The sequence below is a fragment of the Rana temporaria genome, chromosome 1 (genome assembly GCF_905171775.1).
Source record: "Rana temporaria chromosome 1, aRanTem1.1, whole genome shotgun sequence".
Taxonomy (NCBI): Eukaryota; Metazoa; Chordata; class Amphibia; order Anura; family Ranidae; genus Rana; species Rana temporaria.
Window position 1 is genome coordinate 287154281 of NC_053489.1, and position 20427 is coordinate 287174707.

A 20427-nucleotide genomic window follows, 5' to 3' on the forward strand; every position below is an offset into this window, starting at 1 on the left:
ATCATTTTCTGAATCTGAATCTGAATCATTTGCTGAATCTGTTGACTGTCTGTTTTGAAAGGTTTGGTTCAATGCAGCTATCACACAATGATGACACCACTTTGACACTTGTATACACAATTCCTAAATATGTTGTACAGGTGTGAGTCATTTATTTAGGCTTTATTTAGTTATATGTGGTAAGCTACTGTTATGAAGTGCAATGTATAGTTCAACACATTTGATTTTATGATGATTGCTTCTGTGGAAGTAGACTGCAGTTGGCTTCTTACCAAATCTGTAATAAACGGAAATGGTTAAAGTAGAATTATGACCAAAATTAAATAAATAAAAAATCTCTATGATGAATATTTTTAAAGTGACTTGGTGTCGGTATAGTAACTTTTCCTGCAAAGCTCCTGCAGTGACATGGAGCTCAGCAGGAGGAACTGATGAAAGCTGTAAGGGAACCCGGAAGATCACCCCTAGAAGTGTCAGTGTCCCAGCGTACTTTGGAGACCATTTCTCATAAGCAGAGAGGCCTTGGTAAAGAATTGCAACCACAAAAAGCAGATTGTTGGTGAAATGTACATGCTCCTGCTGACTCTTCCTCCAACTATAATTCTGTTTTACCGTACAGACTTTTGTTAGAAAGCTGGATTAAGTATCTATGGACTACAAACGCGGTAATCACCACACGTGTGTTCCATTGAGAACTAAAAGTCCATCTGCCATTTTGGCAGACAGAACTTGTAGTTTATTTATTCATAGCTCTATTATTTCAAATCTGACAGCTGCTGCGGGGCGGTCCACTTGGCACCATGTTGGAGTTGCACCCTAAATATTGGTATAATATGCAACAGGCTCCTAAAGGTGGAACTTGACTTTGACTTGAAATCCAGACTTTTAGGGGCTCCTTTATCTAGTTGCATTCTGAAATAATTTCTCCTGGGAGATATGTTTAATAGCTTTCTGTCAAAGTCTCTCTGTGAGCTCATTTCATTTTCGGTGGGCCATGGTTGGATTAGCTGCTTTCCTGTGAGAGAACTTTCCATTTGATTTCCTAAGGAGATGGTATCTCCAGGATACCTGCAGCAGTCTGTATCCTAGGCATTTAGGCATTATCTAGTTTTCTCTCTTCTCTTTTTTTCCCACAGAAGTGAAGTTGATGCCATTCCAAGTTTCTAAGCACTGTAGGAAATAATTTATATGTTAGAAGTAAACGCTGAGATTTTATTGACCAGTGTAGCGGAAGTGAATGAATTCCCTTTTCAAGGTTTCCTAGGGAGTATTCACTGCAGAGAGGTCATTTATCAAGCCCAGTGTAGTTTCAATATATTGCAGTAGTGTGTTATGTGATAGATGTTAGGATTTTAGTACGATTTAAATGTGCACAAGATCTTTATGGTCAGTAAATCTACCTTTACCCATTATATTCCAAACTGATTTTTAACATGTCCTCCTTTTAACTGCACAAATGTGACTTAAGCTGGCCATACACCATACAATTTTCTTATTCAATTTCCTTTAGATTTACCTTCAACTGTATAGTACAAGGGCTGATTGCATACAAATTGAAAGTGTTTAGATTTGACCCCTCATATAGTTTTGGGAAATCTAAAGGAAATCTATAGAAAAAAATTGTAGAATGTATGGCCAGCCTTAAGGCTGCATTCACACCTGAGCGTTTTCAGCTCGTAAAACTTTCATATCAAAACGCCCAACAAGAAAAATCCCAATCATTTTAAATGACCCCCGTTTACATCTGAGCGTTCTGTCGCCTGAAGCTCAAAAAAGTACTTGAGCTTCTTTTTACACAGTTTACAAGTGTTGTACTGCTTTTTACATTGGTGACCTTTGGACCTCCAAAACGTCTGTGCAAAAATGCCTGGAAATGATACGCTCAGGTGTGAATGCAGCCTTAGATGAAGAGTTCATTCCCTCTTTGCATCTGTTAGGCCCCTTGCACACTGGGGCATTTTTCATGCGGGACAGCGCTAAAAATAGCGCTGCTATACGCATGAAAAATCATGCCCTTTCACATTGAAGCAGTGCGCTAGCAGGAGCGCACCCTAAAGTCCTGCTAGCCGCATCTTTACCGCGGTATAGGAGCCGTGTGTTCACCGCTCCTATACCGCGCCTTCCCATTGAAATCAATGGGAAAGCGCGGTAATACCGCCCGCAACGCGGGCGGTATTAACCCCTTTTCGGCCGCTAGCGGGGGTTAAATCCTCACTGCTAGCGCCCGAATATCGCGGTAAATACGACGGTATAGCCGCGCTACAAATAGCGCGGCTATACCATCACCGCGGCTCCACGCTGCAATGTGAAAGCAGCCTTAGGCTTCCTCTTTTCTGAGAGTGTCTAATTACTGTCTGATCTAACCCATCTCCCTTTACATAAAATGTTATGTAATTATTATTGGAGGATGAGTAAAGGGGGATACTACAGAGTGACCACTCTGTGTCTGCTAGCGCTGCTGACAACACATCCAAGATGGCTGCGCTGAGCCTAAAGCAAAACTCTGGGGGGAAAAACAAAAAAACCCTTGCATTGGGACTACCCCACACTGCAAGGGTTAAATGTTTTTTTTTTTATGCCTAGAGTATCGGTAAAATAGACCTGCCTAATCCGTCTTTCCTACAGACTCCCCCTATGTTATAAGGCGAGGCGTTTCAATAGTTGCAGGCGCTCTGGCCACATCACGTTAAATGCAGGGCCAATAAGCCCTGGGTTCTAAGTGAGAATGCCAAAGGAACTGCCCACAAGCCAGGGGTTAAGCCACAACTGAACATCAGCCCTTCGGCAAGCAATAGATGATATGATTTTCTTTCCTGCAAAAGAAAATTGCTTGATTTCGCCATCAACACAATCGGTGTTGATGGGGAAATCCCTCCTTCAGAACTTCTGTGTTCTCCCAGTGGGGGGGATGCAGAATGCCGTGCCTGCCGGAAGAACACAGTGATTACTGCTATCGGCTATAGCCACTGGCAATGATCGCATCCTAGAATTCTTGACAGGTTGGTTGTACCCAAGTCGGGTACAATTAGTCTGCCCAAACATGGTTTGAATCTCGGTTAGTCGCTGCTGAACGAGCCCTAGGTTCAAACTGTCTATAATTGGCTTTACCAGCTGCCTTGCACAGTTGTAAAAGGCTCCTTTTTGCTGTACTTTAACCACTTCCTTCCCTGCCCATAGTCATGACATTTGCAGATAGGATCTCCCATCCTGGGCGGGCGTCATATGATGTCCTCAGCTTCCCACCGGCATAGGGGGCGCGTCACCAACTAGCCGATGCACGTGCCCGGCAATCGCAATGTCCACTGGGCACCCGCGATCGCTTGTGACAGAGCAGGAATGTGGATCTGTGTGTGTATAGGAACACCGATCAGTCTCCTCCCCCAGTTAGAATCACTCTCTAGGTAACACATTTAACCCCTTGATCGCCCCCTAGTGTTAATATGTAGAAGAATACATATCGGCCTAAACTGATGACATTTATTTATTTTTTTAAATCATCGCTCTTTTTTTGTTTATAGGGCAAAAAATAAGAACCGCAGAGTTGATCAAATACCACCAAAAGAAGGCTCTACTTGTGGGGAAAAAAAATTATCAAAATGTCATACGAGTACAGTGTTGCAATTGTTATTCAAAATGTTACAGCTCTGAAAGCTGAAAATTGGCCTGGGAAGGAAGGGGATGGAAGTACCCGGTTTTGAAGTGGTTACTTACTAGGACTTCACTGCACACTGACTTTCTCAGAATGTATATTAGAAGCTGTAGCAGGTCAGATAGAGCTTGCCTCATCTCCTGGTTGGTAGACATCCAGCATCATCAGTTGGAAGCACAGCATCAGGTGTGGATGTTACCTAGGCAGTTTGCATGCAAATGTAGTCTGATTTGATTGAAAACATCCACCGATCAAGACATTTTTGATATTTGTTTACTCCTCCCAAGAGCCATCCCATTGCTTGCATTAAGGGGGGCTCTTAAGTGGAGTACTGAAGCAGGGCGCTGTGAAGTTATCGAGCACAGCACTCTGCAGACCCAGTAATGACAACATAGGGGCTAAAAAGATATGTATTGAAAGCAGGTTTTGGTTAAACATTTTCTGTAATCTTAAATACTGTGTATGTTAAGTCTTGGAAGGATGCCTAAATATGCAAGCAACACTAGATGGAATTTCAAGTAGCATTTTACCAAAGTTTAAAGTGCTTATGGAATAATTCCAACCCTAATTGCTGCCTTTCATCCGGATGCGTTTTTTTTTTGCTCTTTGTTTAGATATGCCCATCAACCAAATTCAGCCTTCCAGAAACAAGTGCATTTACTTTGAAGACCACGGTTACACTTAAACTACACACACATCAACTCCAATCAGCTAATCATGTGGTCTCTAAAGGCAGATGTACCAGAATTTATTAGAAGCCTAAACAAGGCGCATAGAAGACTTGTTTTCTATGCCCTATTGCAGCGACCTGCATTTAACCACATTGCGTTCCCACTGGGAGATACAGTATACCTTCTATTCCTCTTCTGGTGGCAGCTTAAGGTTTTATATTTTCTCTTTCAAAAGACTACGTAATATTTTATATGGAATATTTTACATTTACTGCCATTGCAAAAAAACATTTTTTTAAACTGTGCATTCTTTAGTCTTAATTATAATAATGTGTGCAAAGCCAATATACATTATCTATCTGTGCTGTAAGGGTGAAGAGAGGGATAAGTCCTAGAGACAGCTAAAATTGCAACTTGGTCAAACATTTTTGAAAATTAAAATGGATCCCCAGCAGATTAATAGAAGAAGCTCAGGACGCAATACTTAAAGGGTCACTAAAGGATTTTCTTTTGTTAGCTAAATAGCTTCCTTTACCTTACTGCAGTCCTGGTTTCATGTCCTCATTGTTTGTTTTTGCTCTGATGTTGCTGTAATTCTTCTCTGTTCTGGACACTTCCTGGTTGTCTGTTTCCTGATGAAGAAAGTCATGGGAGCTTCTCTCTGTGGTCACTAACGTGCTCGCCCCCGTCCTATGGACTACAGCAGTGCGTCAGGCTAGCTCTCTACGTGATCCAGAGACTTCAAGGAGGTGTAAGCAGTGTGTGTCCAAAACCCCACAGCACCTCCTCCCTTTGTTGCTGCTGGCTTCTATGGCTGTGTGGGTGGGTTTCAAAGCATGAATATTAATCGTTGGGCGGTATAGTGGGCGGTTTATTCTAAAACTGTGAGCGAGCTCTCGTGCCCGTTTTTTTAAACTGCGCATGCGCAATGCACAAAGTATACTTGGAAATGTAGTTCAATGCACTACGGCGACGTCAATCACACGAACGAGCGCCGAGATACAGGAGATGAAAAGAAGAAACGAAACTTGAAACCACAGGTAGATTAGATGATAGAATTAAATCACTTTTTAAGTGGTTTTAAAAGGAATGATAAAACTATTATGTCTGTATTCATTGCAGACAGACATTTTAGCCAAAAATGTTTTCCTTTACAACTCCTTTTAACCTATAATCTGGAGTTGCCCCAGCCAGTGGCGGAACTACCGCCATAGCGACCCACGCGGGCGCTATGGGGCCCGCAGCCGAGAGGGGCCCGGTGAGGATCTGTTGCTAACCGTCCGTTTTTTTTTTTTTTGTTAATTTTTTTTTTTTTTTTTTTTTCTACGAACAGTCCGGTACAGGGGCGGACTGATCAGTCGGGCAGAAACCGAGGACCCCAGAGTCAGGGGGGCCCCATGAGCTGCTCAGTCTGCCCCTGGATGTGCCCACAGTTTATTATGCAAAATTAGGAACGTTTGTGCACCGCAGAGGTAGTGAGTGATGTCAACCCTGCCTGCAGATGATGAGGCTGTATGAGAGGACTAGGTGCTGGCCAGGATTACAGAGCGATCATGGAGCCATGAGGATTATTGCAATGACAGGCGCTCTGGCCACCTATCCTCCTAGGGAATTCAGCAGAGGGGCGGGGCCACAGTATACATCCATGCCGCGGGGGAAAGCCAGTGAGAGAGCTGGAGGCTGGAGACACAGTGGAGTCTTGTGTGTGGCAGCAGGTCAGTGTGTAATCACAGCATGTCTGTGATCATCAGCCAGGCTAAGTGTTCCTTCTTCCCCAGTCCCCTTCTACCAGGAGCTATTCCCTGACACACGGATATCTTTACACTGAGTGTCGAAGTGTACAGATATATCAGTGTTGTATACAAGGAATAGCTCTCAATATACAGATATCAGTGTCAGGGAAAACACTCAGTGTATAGATGTCAGTGTAACACATAAGGAATAGCACTAAGTGTATAACTGACATCTATACACTGAGTGTTTTCCCTGACACTGATATCTGTATATTGAGAGCTATTCCTTGTATACAACACTGATATATCTGTACACTTCGACAAAAAGAACCATCAGTGGGAAGAATGTCCCTTACATTAGTGGTCAGCAGAAAGAATGTTCCCTACATTGGTGGTCCCCAGAAAGAATGTTTCTTACATTGGTGGTCTGTGCGAATAATGTTCCCTACATTGGTGGTCCCCAGAAAGAATGTTTCTTACATTGGTGGTCTGTGCGAATAATGTTCCCTACATTGGTGGTCCCCAGAAAGAATGTTCCTTACATTGGTGGTCACCAGAAAAAATTGTCCCTTGCATTGGTGGTCTGTGCGAATAATGTTCCCTACATTGGTGGTCCCCAGAAAGAATGTTCCTTGCATTGGTGGTCCCCAGAAAGAATGTTCCTTGCATTGGTGGTCTGTGCGAATAATGTTCCTTACGTTGGTGGTCACCAGAAAGAATGTTCTTTGCATTGGTGGTCACCAGAAAGAATGTTCCTTACATTGGTGGTCTGTGCGAATAATGTTCCTTACATTGGTGGTCAGCAGAAAGAATGCTCCTTACATTGGTGGTCTGTGCGAATAATGTTCCTTACATTGGTGGTCAGCAGAAAGAATGCTCCTTACATTGGTGGTCTGTGCGAATAATGTTCCTTACGTTGGTGGTCACCAGAAAGAATGTTCCTTGCATTGGTGGTCAGCAGAAAGAATGCTCCTTACATTGGTGGTCTGTGCGAATAATGTTCCTTACGTTGGTGGTCACCAGAAAGAATGTTCCTTGCATTGGTGGTCACCAGAAAGAATATTCCTTGCATTGGTTGTCAGCAGAAATAATGTTCCTTGCATTGGTGGTCAGCAGAAAGAATGCTCCTTACATTGGTGGTCTGTGCGAATAATGTTCCTTGCATTGGTGGTCACCAGAAGAATGTTCCTGCAGACCCTGATGTAAGTGGGAACTTTGATGTAAAGGGAATGCAGTGGACTCTGATATAAGGTGGTCTCTGGTCACCAGCGCCCCTCCCCCCACATCAGAGTTCCCCCTTAGATCATGATCTGCAGCGTTCCCCTTTACATAAGAGTTCCCTTTTACTGTAAGGGGGAATCCTGCAGACTCTGATGTAAGTGGGGAACCCAGCGCTGGTAGGGTTATAGTGACCTGACCTTCATGTAAATGGAGAAATATGCTTTTTGACTTTTGTTTAAATTAAACACATTGCTAATAGTACTAGCTACATGTTTATAGTTCAAAATTTTTACTTGCACTGTTTAGCAGTGAAAACAGTAATTTTAGGTAGTTTTTTGCAGTGCCAGTAAAAAATTGGTGTCGTTCGTAAATTTTGGCATCCTTGCCAGTAAATTTCACTTCAGGGGGTTGGCAACACTGGTGAGGATGAAGAATGTTATCCGGCTCCCAGCCCCGCGAGCCCGGCCGTGTCCCGAGCAGAGGCGTCGTTAGGCCCGGGCTAGGGGGGCTGGAGCCCTGAATGTGCCCCCGAAAAGCCCCGAGTCTCAAAAAGGGCACCATACACTATTTAGCCCCGAACGCCGGCGAGCAGGAAGCGATATGATCTGCCGAGTCACAGGTCCATCATACGCGTCGCCGGCTCCAGAAGGCGGGAGTTTCCAATCCCGCAGCCGCCGCCACATCACAACACTGAGATCCCCGCTCGGCGCTGAAGCGGGACTCAGGAGAGTTCAGATCAGGGCAGTGGAGGAGCGATCGGGCAAGTCTGAAATCTGCCACTGACTGCACCAATGAAGAGGAGGGGGATGAGGATGACCGGAGGAGCCCGCTGCACTGGGGTGAGTGTTGATTACCTGACCTGAGCTGTTGTTCAATGGCATTAGTTCATTTTTTTTGGAGGGGGGGGCCCCATACAACATTTTGCTATGGGGCCCTGTGATTTCTAGTTACGCCCCTGGCCCCAGCAGTTCATTTTCACCACAAAATGTCCTGGGCATTATTCTGTCTGGAAGACTAGGGAGATCCTGTTTATGAACAGCATCATGGACCTGCCTCCTAAAGGGGGTGATACCACAACACCCTATGCTCAGTTTAATGATGTAGAGACTAGTGCTGATATTCTCATATCAACATTGTTCTCATCATCATTGAGCACAACCCATCCCTGGAGGACAAGGAGGGAAGAGGAAGCCTGTGACGCACCTCACATGACCTACCTGTGTGCTTCTTAACCACTTGACCACCGCACGCCGTAAAATAACGGCTGCAGGGTGGTTCCTTAACTCCGGGTGGACGTTTATATAACGTCCTCCCAGAATCGCTCTCCCGCGCGCACACGGGGATGTCCGTGACTGCCGGCGCATCACGGATCGTGGTAAATTGCAGCTGATAGCGGCCGTTTACCACGTGATCGCTCCGTCCAATGATGGAGCAATCACATGTAAACAAACCGGCGTCATTTGATGGGTTCCTCCTTCCTCTCTCTGTACCGATCGGTACACTGTGAGAGGGGGAGAGCGGGTGTCAGCAGCGCTGTGGCTGGATCTGTGACTATTGCAGTCACAGATCCAGCCATCCCTGCTCAGCCATCCCTGCAACCCCCGCCCCAATACTCTGCGATACTCTTCCTTCCCTGCCAGTACTCTGCAATACTCTGCAATACCCCCTGCGCAATACTCTGCAATACCCCCTGCGCAATACTCTGCAATACCCCCTGCGCAATACTCTGCAATACCCCCTGCGCAATGCTCTGCAATACCCCCTGCGCAATACTCTGCAATACCCCCTGCGCCAAAACTCTGCAATACCCCCTGCGCCAATACTCTGCAATACCCCCTGCGCCAATACTCTGCAATACCCCCTGCGCCAATACTCTGCAATACCCCCGCACCAATACTCTGCAATACCCCCGCACCAATACTCTGCAATACCCCCGCACCAATACTCTGGGGGGAAAAAAATGCGTTTTAACCACTTCCCGCCCGCCGGCCGTCATATAACGTCCTTGACTTTGTGCAGGGATATCTGAATGATGCCTGTAGCTTCATCATATCATCTTTTTCAGCCAGCGATTCCCTACATAAGAATGATCATGGCGGCTGTTCCACCTCTTGATCGTTCTTACGGGAGGCGAAAGGGGACGTCCCCCTCCCTTCGCCCTCTGGTGCTTCTTCCGACTCACCGCTACGATCGAAGCCAGGATCGTTTTTTTGGGGGGTTTTTTCAGGCTTCCCAGCCTAGAGGTGAGATGTGGGATCTTATTGACCCCATATATCACTGTAAAGAGGACCTGTCATGCTATATTTTTATTACAAGGGATGTTTACATTCCTTGTAATAGGAATAAAAGCGATCAAAACATTTATTTTTGAGGAAAAACGTGTCAAACTAAAATAAAGTAAAATGAACAATAAAAAAAAAATATTAAAGCGCCCCTGTTCCCGTGTGCTCGTATACAGAAGCGACCGCACACGTAAGTCCCGCCCACATATGAAAACGGTGTTCAAACCACACATGTGAGGTATCGCTGCGAACGTTAGAGCGAGAGCAATAATTTTGTCCCTAGACCTCTTCCCCAACTAAAAAGATGTAACCAGTAAAAATATTTAAAGCGTCACCTTTGGGGATTTTTAAGTAGCGAAGTTTGGCGCCATTCCACAAGCGTGTGCAATTTTGAAGGGTGACATGTTGGGTATCTATTGACTCGGCGTAACTTCATCTTTCATATTATGCAAAAACATTGGGCTAACTTTGTTTTGTTTTTTAAAAGCACAAAACTGTTTTATTTCCAAAATAAACGCATTCGAAAAATACCATGCGCGATAAAAAGTTGCAACGACCGCCATTGTATTCTCTAGGGTCTTTGCTAAAAAAACATATATAATGTTTTGGGGTTCTATGTAATTTTCCCCTCCCGTCTTTCAGGACAGCCCACAATTGAGAGATACTCCTCCTCTTCCTCTAGGAAACACTGCGCCAGCCCATAAATTTCTCACTCCCCCTGCCAGACCTCAGTATTAGTGTTTCCTCCGGTGGGGAGACACTGTGCATGGGAACCTAGGCCAATTCAGTCAGAGGACTGAGGCCATTTCTTTTACCTTCCAGGTGAATCCTGGTGCGGTGCAGGCCCACCATTAGCCACCCCATCCACGCCGAGCGCGGCTCCTGGTTGCGGGGACCCCTATCTCGTCCAGCGGGGCGCAGCGAGGGAGACAGCAGGGCTCGCCCTGTACTACAGGCCGCAGAAAATTTTTTGAACCGAGCGGGCTGGACGGCGGGTGACGTCATTTCCGGCGTAGAGCGGATGTCTCCCCTTTGAACCGTGACTTCCGGTTCCGGGTCGCGGTGCTGATAGGAGGTCCGGACGGACGCTGGAGGGAGTCGGATCTCGCACAGGCGAAGAGAAGCTCTCAGCAAGCAGCCACCTGCGGTCATGTCGGCAGCATCTCCAGAGCCAGCCCTGACAACTGACGCTACCTCCAGCGAGCCTAAGGTAAGAGTACCCTGGGGAGGGGCGCTCTCTAGCTTAGGTTTGCCTCTCCATGTAGGGTTCAATGCATGGGGAGGCAAGCCCCCTGGGTGGCCAGGGGAGGGGGAGTCCTTAGTCCCAGGATTTATAGAGGGCTAGGTGCACTCCCAGGGTTGTAACCAAGTTTATAATTTTTGTTTAAAACTGTTGTTTTCTGCCCTTTTCTGTATTTCAGAAGGCCATTGAAAAAACGGGTGGTGGAAGGCATAGCTCAAAGAGGAAGTGTGCCTCCTGTAGGGATGTCCTTCCAGAATCATGGACTAAGGTCCTGTGTAGGGATTGCATTCAATCCTTAGTCAGGGAAAATGAATTAGAACAGGAGTCAGGACTTGCAGCCTCTGTTAAAGAGCTGTCATCCACTTTCTCCTCATTCAAATCTCTGTTTGAGAGGTTACAGCCTTTGGCTGTCCCCACCCAGGTTACAACCCAGCCACAGGCTCAGGGTCCTGCTCCTGTCATACCCATTGCAACAGCTATGGCAGATGTTTCCGCAGGCCCTTCCCAAGAGGAACAGGTTCCTCCAGATAGTGCCACCTCTGATTCTCAAGAGGGGTCAGAGGAAGAGGACCAGGACGGGGAGTCCAGGAAGCCCTCTAGGTACAAATTGTCACTGGATGAGGTAGAGGACCTCTTAGGGGCAGTTTACACAACCCTTGGTATCCAAACCGACAAGAAACCTCTTACCCTCCATGATCGAATGTACAGAGGTCTGGAGGAGCAAGAGAAAAAGGTCTTCCCAGTACATGATATACTGGTTGAGACCATTAAGAAGGAGTGGCAGGATCCTGAAAGGAAACCCTTTTTTTCCAGATCCCTAAAGAGGAGATTCCCTTTCTCAGAGGATCCTTCGTCTGTTTGGAACAAGAGCCCCAAATTAGACGCCGCCTTCTCCCAAGTGTCCAGGAACACGGATTTAGCGTTTGAGGACATGGGGGTTTTGTCCGATGTTATGGACAAAAGAATGGATTCCCTATTAAAGAAATGTTGGGATTCTACTATAGGGAACCTTAAACCAGAACTTGCCGTCATGGTAATGGCTCGCAATCTGGAGCATTGGCTCTCTAAGATTCAGGAGTAAATTGAAGCTGGTACGGATAAGGAAACTATTTTAGCCTCCTTCCCTACTATCCTGCAAGGGGTCGCTTATATAGCGGATGCCTCAGCGGAGTCAGTCCGCATGTCGGCCAGATCGGCTGCTCTGGCTAACTCGGCCAGAAGGGCCCTCTGGCTCAAAACTTGGACTGGCGACAGCGCCTCTAAATCCAAGTTATGCGGTATTCCCTTCACAGGTGACCTGCTTTTTGGCCCAGGCCTTGAAGCAGTACTAGACCGCACGGCGGACAAAAAGAAGGCCTTTCCTCCTAAAAGAAAAGTCACAGTACAGGCAGGAAGGGGGTTTCGTCCGCAAAAACAAAAAGGGGCCAAACCGGCAGGCCAAAGGAAGGTTTGGACCCCCAGGGGCAGAGGCAGAGGTGGAGCGATTTTTCACCCTCCTGTCCAGCCCCCTAAGAACCCATGACTCGCTAGTCAGGGTGGGAGGAAGACTGGGGACCTTTCTCCCACAATGGGAATCAATTTCCCCAAACCAGTTTGTCCTGGCGGTCATAAGAGGGGGATACCGACTGGAATTTTCATCACCTCCCCCCCAGAGATACCTAGTCACCCATCTACCCAGGGACAAGGAGAAATCCGAAGCCTTGTTGGGAGCTCTAAGGGAGCTAGAGGATCAGAGTGTCATCCTCAGAGTTCCAAGGGCAGAGGAAGGAAGGGGATTTTATTCACACATCTTTGTGGTAAAGAAGCCCTCGAGGAAATACAGGTTAATCCTAAACCTAAAACCTCTGAACAGATCCATTTCATACAGGAAATTCCGCATGGAATCGATTTATACAGTCAGAGCCCTCCTTCCCCTCAATTGTTTCATGGTATCTCTGGACCTCAGAGACGCATACTTACACGTTCCGATCGCAGAGAATTCTCAGAAATATCTGCGATTGGCCGTGGACCTAGAGGGAACGATTGTACACCTCCAGTTCCAGGCTCTGCCATTCGGGCTATCCTCATCGCCCCGGATTTTTACCAAGATCCTGGCAGAACCCATAGCGTTTCTGCGACTTCAGGGAATATCCATCATAGCCTATCTGGACGACCTGCTTCTTTTCGCAGCCTCGCCAGAGCAGCTATCCAGGGACCTGGAAGTGACCAAGAAGGTTCTAACGGACCTAGGGTGGTTACTGAACTTAGAAAAGTCCAGTTTAAATCCATCCCAACGGATCACTTACCTGGGGTACCTGCTGGATTCTACTCTCTCAAGAGTGTTCCTCCCGGTAGAGAAAGTCAAGAAGTTGGACAAAGCAGTGGCTTCCCTCCAAAACAATCAACAGGTGTCACTAAGGTCCCTGATGTCAACGCTAGGTCTGTTGACATCTGCCCTCCCAGCCGTGCAGTGGGCAGGTATTCACTTTCGCCCGCTGCAGGCCTTCCTACTAAGGGTCTGGGATCACAGCCTAGAAGCCCTAGACTCCTTGATTCAAGTACCACTTCAGGTAAAAAGATCCCTCTGGTGGTGGAGAAAGGCCACCAACGTAACCCAAGGACGTCTGTGGATTATCCCGGTGTCTCGGGTGGTAACCACAGACGCAAGCGGCAAGGGCTGGGGAGCGCACCTGGGATCCCTTCCAGCGCAGGGTACCTGGGGTCTCCAGGATCTGAAAAGATCTTCCAATTGGAAGGAGCTGAGGGCAGTGGGCCTAGCCCTCAGGTTCTTTCAGGAAGAACTCCAGGGGCACCACATTCAAGTGAGATCGGACAATTCATCGGCCGTAGCCTACTTAAACAAACAGGGCGGCACGAGAAGCGAAAGTTTGTCGGTCCTGACAGCAGAGATTCTGGGCTGGGCCGAGATCCACACCCTCTCCCTTTCGGCGGTCTTTCTGAGGGGAGAAAGAAACGTGACAGCAGACTTCCTCAGTCGAAGGCAGCTGAGGGAGGGCGAGTGGACCCTCAACCAGGAGGTCTTTCATCTCCTGAACAAGAGATGGGGAACTCTGGAGGTGGACCTCTTCGCCTCAAGAGAAAATGCGAAGACCCCCTGTTTCTTCTCCCTGAACAAAGGAGAAGGAGCAAGGGGAGTGGATGCCCTGTCCCAAAGCTGGAAGTTCGGAAGATGCTATGCATTCCCACCTCCGGTACTTCTTCCAGCAGTACTGAGAAAATTCCAATCAGAGCACACCTCTCTAGTCCTGGTAGCTCCTTACTGGCCCAAGAGGGCATGGTTCTCAGTCCTCAAACAGTTAGCGGCAGAACCACCCTTATTTCTACCTCAGCGGGAGGATCTTCTATCACAGGGCCCAGTCCTATGCCCACAAGTTCACAGGTGGAGGCTAGCAGCGTGGCTACTGAGGAAGCCATACTAAGATCCAAGGGATTTTCCGAAGGTTTAATTGCCACCCTCCTTAATAGTAGAAAAAAGGAGACCCGCAAAATTTACAAGAAGGTTTGGCTTCGTTTCAACGAGTGGTGTGTAAATTGCCCCTGTTCTATACAGAGCCCCACGGCTGTCTTAGAATTTCTTCAGTGTGGGGCAGATAAGGGTCTTTCAGTTAGCACCCTTAAAGGGCAGGTTTCGGCACTTACGGTGTATTTAGAAAAACCTCTGGCCACCAGTCCCTGGGTAGTCAGGTTCTTTAAAGCACTATCCAGACAGAGACCAGCGCGAGGGCCACCCTTCCCCAGTTGGGACCTGTCTCTGGTGTTGCGTACCCTAATGGGTACTCCCTTTGAGCCCTTAGATAATTGTTCTCTAAGGGATTTAACCTTAAAAACAGCTTTTTTGGTTGCAGTGACCACTGCTAGGAGGGTCAGCGAGCTAGAAGCTCTATCGATCAGACCCCCTTTTTGTGTTATTTTCCCGGATCGGGTCGTTTTCAAGACCGATCCAGCCTTTCTTCCTAAAGTGACTTCAAAGTTTCACAGGAGTCAAGATATAGTTTTACCCTCTTTTTGTTCCAACCCTTCGGGGGAAAGGGAACGTCGTTTCAGTACGTTAGATGTTAGGAGAAGTATCCTACATTACTTAGAGGTGACTAAACCGTTTAGAAGGTCAGACTCACTATTTGTTTTATTTTCTGGAACCAGGAAGGGATGCAAAGCATCCAGGCGCACTATTGCCAGGTGGCTAAGACTAAGCATTGGGCAAGCATACACTTTGGCTGGTAGGGAAATCCCTACAGGAATAAAAGCACACTCCACTCGAGCGCTGGCAACCTCTCAAGCAGAAAGAGCTGGAGCAACGCCGGAACAGATTTGCAAAGCAGCAACATGGTCCAGCTACACCACCTTTGTTAAACACTACAGGGTGGACCTGGTTTCGGCAGGTGAGCAAGCCTTTGGGCGAAAGGTTTTGCAAGCCATAGTCCCACCCTAGTTGGTAAGTTCTCGATTATCCTCTCAATTGTGGGCTGTCCTGAAAGACGGGAGGGGAAAAATAGAGTTACGTACCGGTAACGTCTTTTCCAGTAGTCTTTCAGGACAGCCCTGGGTACCCACCCGAATAGAGGAAGTCTGATTTCAAGACCAGGACATGATGTTGATATGAAATTATATGTTATTAACATGTTCTTGTGTCTCCCCAGCTGACCGGAGGTGCTCGTATAAAAACTGAGGTCTGGCAGGGGGAGTGAGAAATTTATGGGCTGGCGCAGTGTTTCCTAGAGGAAGAGGAGGAGTATCTCTCAATTGTGGGCTGTCCTGAAAGACTACTGGAAAAGACGTTACCGGTACGTAACTCTATTTTTCTAGCAAATAAATGATGATTTTTCCATGTAGGAGAGGAATGTCAGAACTGGTCTGGGTGTTCCAGAACGCCTGATGGTGCTCCCTGCATGTTGGGCCTCTGTATGTGACCACGCTGTGTAAAAGTCTCACATGTGGTATCGCCATACTCAGGAGGAATAGCAGAATGTGTTTTGGGGTGTAATTTGTGGTATGCATATGCTGTGTGTGAGAAATAACCTGCTAATATGAACATTTTGTGAAAAAAAAAAAACTCGATTTTTGCAAAGAATTGTGGGAAAAAATGTCAACTTCAAAAAACTCAACATGCCTCTTTCTAAATACCTTGGAATGTCTTCTTTCCAAAAAGGGGTCATTTGGGGGGTATTTGTACTTTTCTGGCATGTTAGGGTCTCAAGAAATTAGATAGGCCATCAGTACTTCAGGTGTGATCAATTTTCAGTTGAAAAGGGGAGAGTATAGCCTCTCTGATGCCAATTGTTCTCAAGCAGCCAATATCTGAAAATTGATCACTATGTAAACAGTGAGACCCAATTACAGGGATACCCCCTGTAATTGGGTCTCACTGTTTACATAGTGATCAATTTTCAGATATTGGCACCATAGCTTGTAGACCCTATAACTTTCACCCAGACTAAATAATATCCAGATTTTTTTTGTTTTGTTGTTACCAAAGATATGTAGCAGTATACATTTTAGGCCAAATTTATGAAGAGAAATAATAGAAATGAAGAAAGATTCTTTTTTTCATTTATAGCGAAAAAAATAAAAACCGCAGAGGTGATCAAATACCACCAAAAGAAAGCTCTATTTGTGGGAAAAAAAGGACAAAATGTCATTTGGGTACAGTGTTGTATGACTGAGTTATTGTCATTCAAAATGTGAGAGCACCGAAAGCTGAAAATTGGTCTGGTTATTAAGGATGTTTAAGTGCCCAGTGGTCAAGTGGTTAAAAAGAATGCTATTTTTTTTTTTAAATGGTTCTCCATGAGAAGGGTTGATCAAGGGCAGGTGGCTAAGCTTGGAGTTGGCATTTGAAGGTAAGGTTACTTTTAGGGGGCAAGCCATAGAGGGAAAATGTTTTTGCCACCAAATATAACAGATAATGTACAGTAGGATACATTTGCCACCTAAACCTACTTTATTTAAATATACTTAAAGTGGACCTAGGCAGGCCATACACACAGTGAATTTCTTTCCTGCAACCATAGGTTGCAGGAAAGAAATTCACTTGATTCCCTCATCAACGCAGATTGTGATGATGCGGAAATCCCTCCTGCCGTGCCATTGTCTTCTCAAGGCGGGGGCAGCCATCCCCGCTGGGAGAAATCTGATTTTTTTTTTTTTCTAGCAGCTATAGTAGCCACTAGTGATAATCTTGGGTAAAATTCGGCATGCTGCGTGTACCCAAGTTGGTCAATTGATCAACTTGGTACATTTACATTCAGCCTGCCCATACATGCTTCAAGTCAGGAGGTTCAGCAGGTACTGCTCGGATTTCGAACCGTGTATGGCCTGACTTACAGTCCTGAATACTCAATTGCATTATGGTAATGTCCTCCCCTCCTTGCCCTAAAAGGGTGACTTCTTTATGACCTTCTTTTGTATATTATTGGTCTAGCCCGCTCCCTCCCTCTATTCTCGCATAGGCAAGAATTTTTTGTCAACTTGCCTCCGGCAGCCTCCTGGAAGGTCTGGCATAGATATACCAGGAGGTTTGCAGAGCTGATAAAACGGACGTAGCCATAGGCATTGGATCACAATCTGTAACTGGGGGAGTTGGGCCCAATAGCACGTAATCGGGGTCGGCAACTTAAACCTGGAATTGTCGGCTGGATCCAGGTGACATTGGGGTGTTAGATGGCGCCACAGGACTCGACATGCAGTGGCAGATCACAACGCTGGATTTGCAGGGCAGATGAGTATATTCAAGATATCTCTGCAAACTAGATAAGGTGCTAAATGCACAATGAACCCATGGTTAGGGTTACATACATACATACATACATACATACATACATTTTTTTTTTGTTTATTATTACATCAATTTACGCAGCACTTTACATATAAATATATGTTGAACATTCACATCGGTTGAATGATTCATTTTTTTATTTTTTTTGTGGTTACAGGAGGTGGGTTCTACAACGTCTTCTCCAGGAGCACATTTCTCCCTCAGTCACATCTAAAGAGGGAGCCTCTCATACTCTTACAGAGCAGGTTCAGGGAATTATACAAGAAGAGATGAATGTCTGTGGGGAAGCTGCTGGAAGGTACCCAAGTAACTACAATTCCTGGTCCCATCGTATCTGGGTTCTACAGCACCTGGGAAAGCTAAATATTAAGGTATGGGCAGATAATGCAAACCCAAAATATGTACAGTATTTTTAATGAAATATTAAAGACAGAGCAAATAAATCGTACAACATACTTGGCAGTAATGTTGGCTGCAACTTTATCCGTGGAGTTGTAATATTTTTAATTGATTCGCAAACTATGTATCATATGGCTTGAAGGCTGCAAAAGAACATGTCTGCAATTTTATGAATTAAACTGGTCATCGTAGCTCCACATTTCTTATCTAATGGGTACACATCTTACACCTCATCTGAGGTATGATTTGATCTGCATTTTTTTTTTTTTTTTTTTTTTTAGTGTAGTAGTGAAGAACATCTTTTATATCACGTAGTCATTGTTTTTAGATGTAGAGCTGTGTTAAAGTGCAACCCTATCTTTATCAAAAAGCGATATTTACCAAAGGGTCTGTGAGTTATTTGTATTTTCATTGTTTTATATCTATTGGTATTTACACTAATTTAGATGTGGTGGCTGCATTAGTTTTCTTCTTTGTTTTTAGGCTTCTTCATCTGATGATCTGTCCAGTAACACACCACCTGTATTAAGAATGCCTCCACTCTGGATGAAGGAGCACAGGGGCACCTTGGACAGCTAATTACTAGCCATTGATAATCTGGGGGAAGGGGAGAGTTGGATGTACTTACAGATTTAAGCAGCCCATACTGTACATGAGTCCATTATTTTTTGTGTTCAATCAATGGATTGAGTGAACAAAAATGACTTGATTCCCCCATCCACACATTCAAGATGGATGGGGGAATCCTCCGCACTGAGTCTTTATATTCTGACCGTTAGTACACTGATCAGCTGTGCCAGCTATAGCCAGCAGCGCTGATCATGCGGACATTTTCCAACAGGCTGGTCGTACAGAAGTTGATCAGTAGACAGGCTTTAGGTACACTAAAAAATTTAGTCCAGACTCGATGATCATTGTAAGCAACTGATGCATTTGTAGGACAGCTTGTTCTGATGAAAAACAGACTTTCTGGTCCGATCACCAGGTGAAAATAAAAGAGAGTGAACATAAAAAAGGAAAATAACGCAGCCACCATATCTAAGAATTGACAAGCTGCAATATAACGTTTGCTGTTGGGATATCACTTTAAATATACCCCATGGAAATTGTTGACTTTTTCAACATACTTGATCAGGTAAACTGGCTAAAGCCCAACTTTGTTGTAATCTTTGAGAATTAATACCTTCACGTTAAAGCAGCTAGAGAGGGCATGGGTGAATGAATGAATGAATGAATGAAAAACTTATAAAGCGCGGCGCATGCGAACTGAATCGCTTCTGGGCGCTAGTTCGTGTCTCATGACATCAAAAGAGCAGAGTTTTGATCCGTCTTCTGAAAGTCAGATGGTTTTCCTCCAACCGAATGCTGGTTGGTAAAGCGTTCCATAGTCTAGGACCCTGAAAAGCAAACCTTCTTTCTCCTTTGGACTTGTATTTGGTTTTTGGTACCCTGACCAGATTTTGGTCGGTGGATCGCAGAACGCGATTCGAATTGTGAGGTTCTATCTTGTCGCAAAGATATTGCGGAGCCTTCCCATGGATGCACTTATGTGTCAGGCAGAGTGCTTTAAATGCAATTCTGTCTTTTACTGGCAGCCAGTGAAGGGTTCTCAACGAAGGTGAGATTGATTCCCATTTTTTTTTCCCAGTCACCAGTCTGGCGGCCGTATTCTGAACGACTTGCAGACGGGAGATTTGGTACTTTGGGAGTCCGAGGTACAGGGCGTTAGCATAGTCCAGTCTGGAATTCACGATTGTTCCCACCACAACTGCTACGTCTTCTTTGGGGATAAATGGAATAAGTCTGCGTAGTAGGCGCAACAGATGGTGCGCTCCGCTGACTACTGACCCTATTTGTGCGTCCATTGTCATGAAGGTGTCGAAGATGACCCCGAGACTTTTGACCTAGGGGTGATGATTTGGCCCAGAATGGGCGGGGGTGTCCAGGTTGTTGCCAGTTGACTCTTTCGGCTGGCGTGAAACATAAGGAGTTCTGTTTTTGAACTGTTGAGTTTAAGATAACTCTTAGTCATCCAGTTTTCTATCAAAGAGAGACATTTCTCTAAACTGAGATGATGATCCTTTTTGTTGCAGATGCGAAAATACAGTTGCGTATCGTCTGCATAAGAGTGATAGAGTAGTTCTTGGCTACTGATAATATCAAAGAGAGGGCGAAGATAGATGTTGAAAAGCACCGGTGACAGGGGGGATCCTTGGGGGACTCCACATGACACCGTGCGCTTTTCCGACGTGAAACAACCCAATTTAACTGTTTGTGATCGGTTTTCAAGAAAGGAAGAAAACCATGGTAAATCACCTTCTGCGACTTCTGCTACCTTGGCTAGTCGCATCAGTAACAGTTTGTGGTCTACCGTGTCAAAGGCTGCGCTTAGGTCCAGCAGAACCAGGAGACAAGATTCTCCTTCGTCTGCGGCCTCGAGGGCATCGTCCCATATTT

At 45.7% G+C, this 20427-nt stretch overlaps 1 protein-coding gene across 1 annotated transcript in view; it reads left to right on the plus strand.

The window, feature by feature from the left end:
* Positions 1 to 20427, plus strand: part of PTAR1 (protein prenyltransferase alpha subunit repeat containing 1) — a 77892-nt gene that overhangs the window by 38058 nt on the left and 19407 nt on the right. The window contains exon 5 of the mRNA XM_040356781.1: positions 17729 to 17942. Within this exon, the coding sequence (XP_040212715.1) occupies positions 17729 to 17942 (214 nt within the window). The remainder of the gene's footprint in view (positions 1 to 17728; positions 17943 to 20427) is intronic.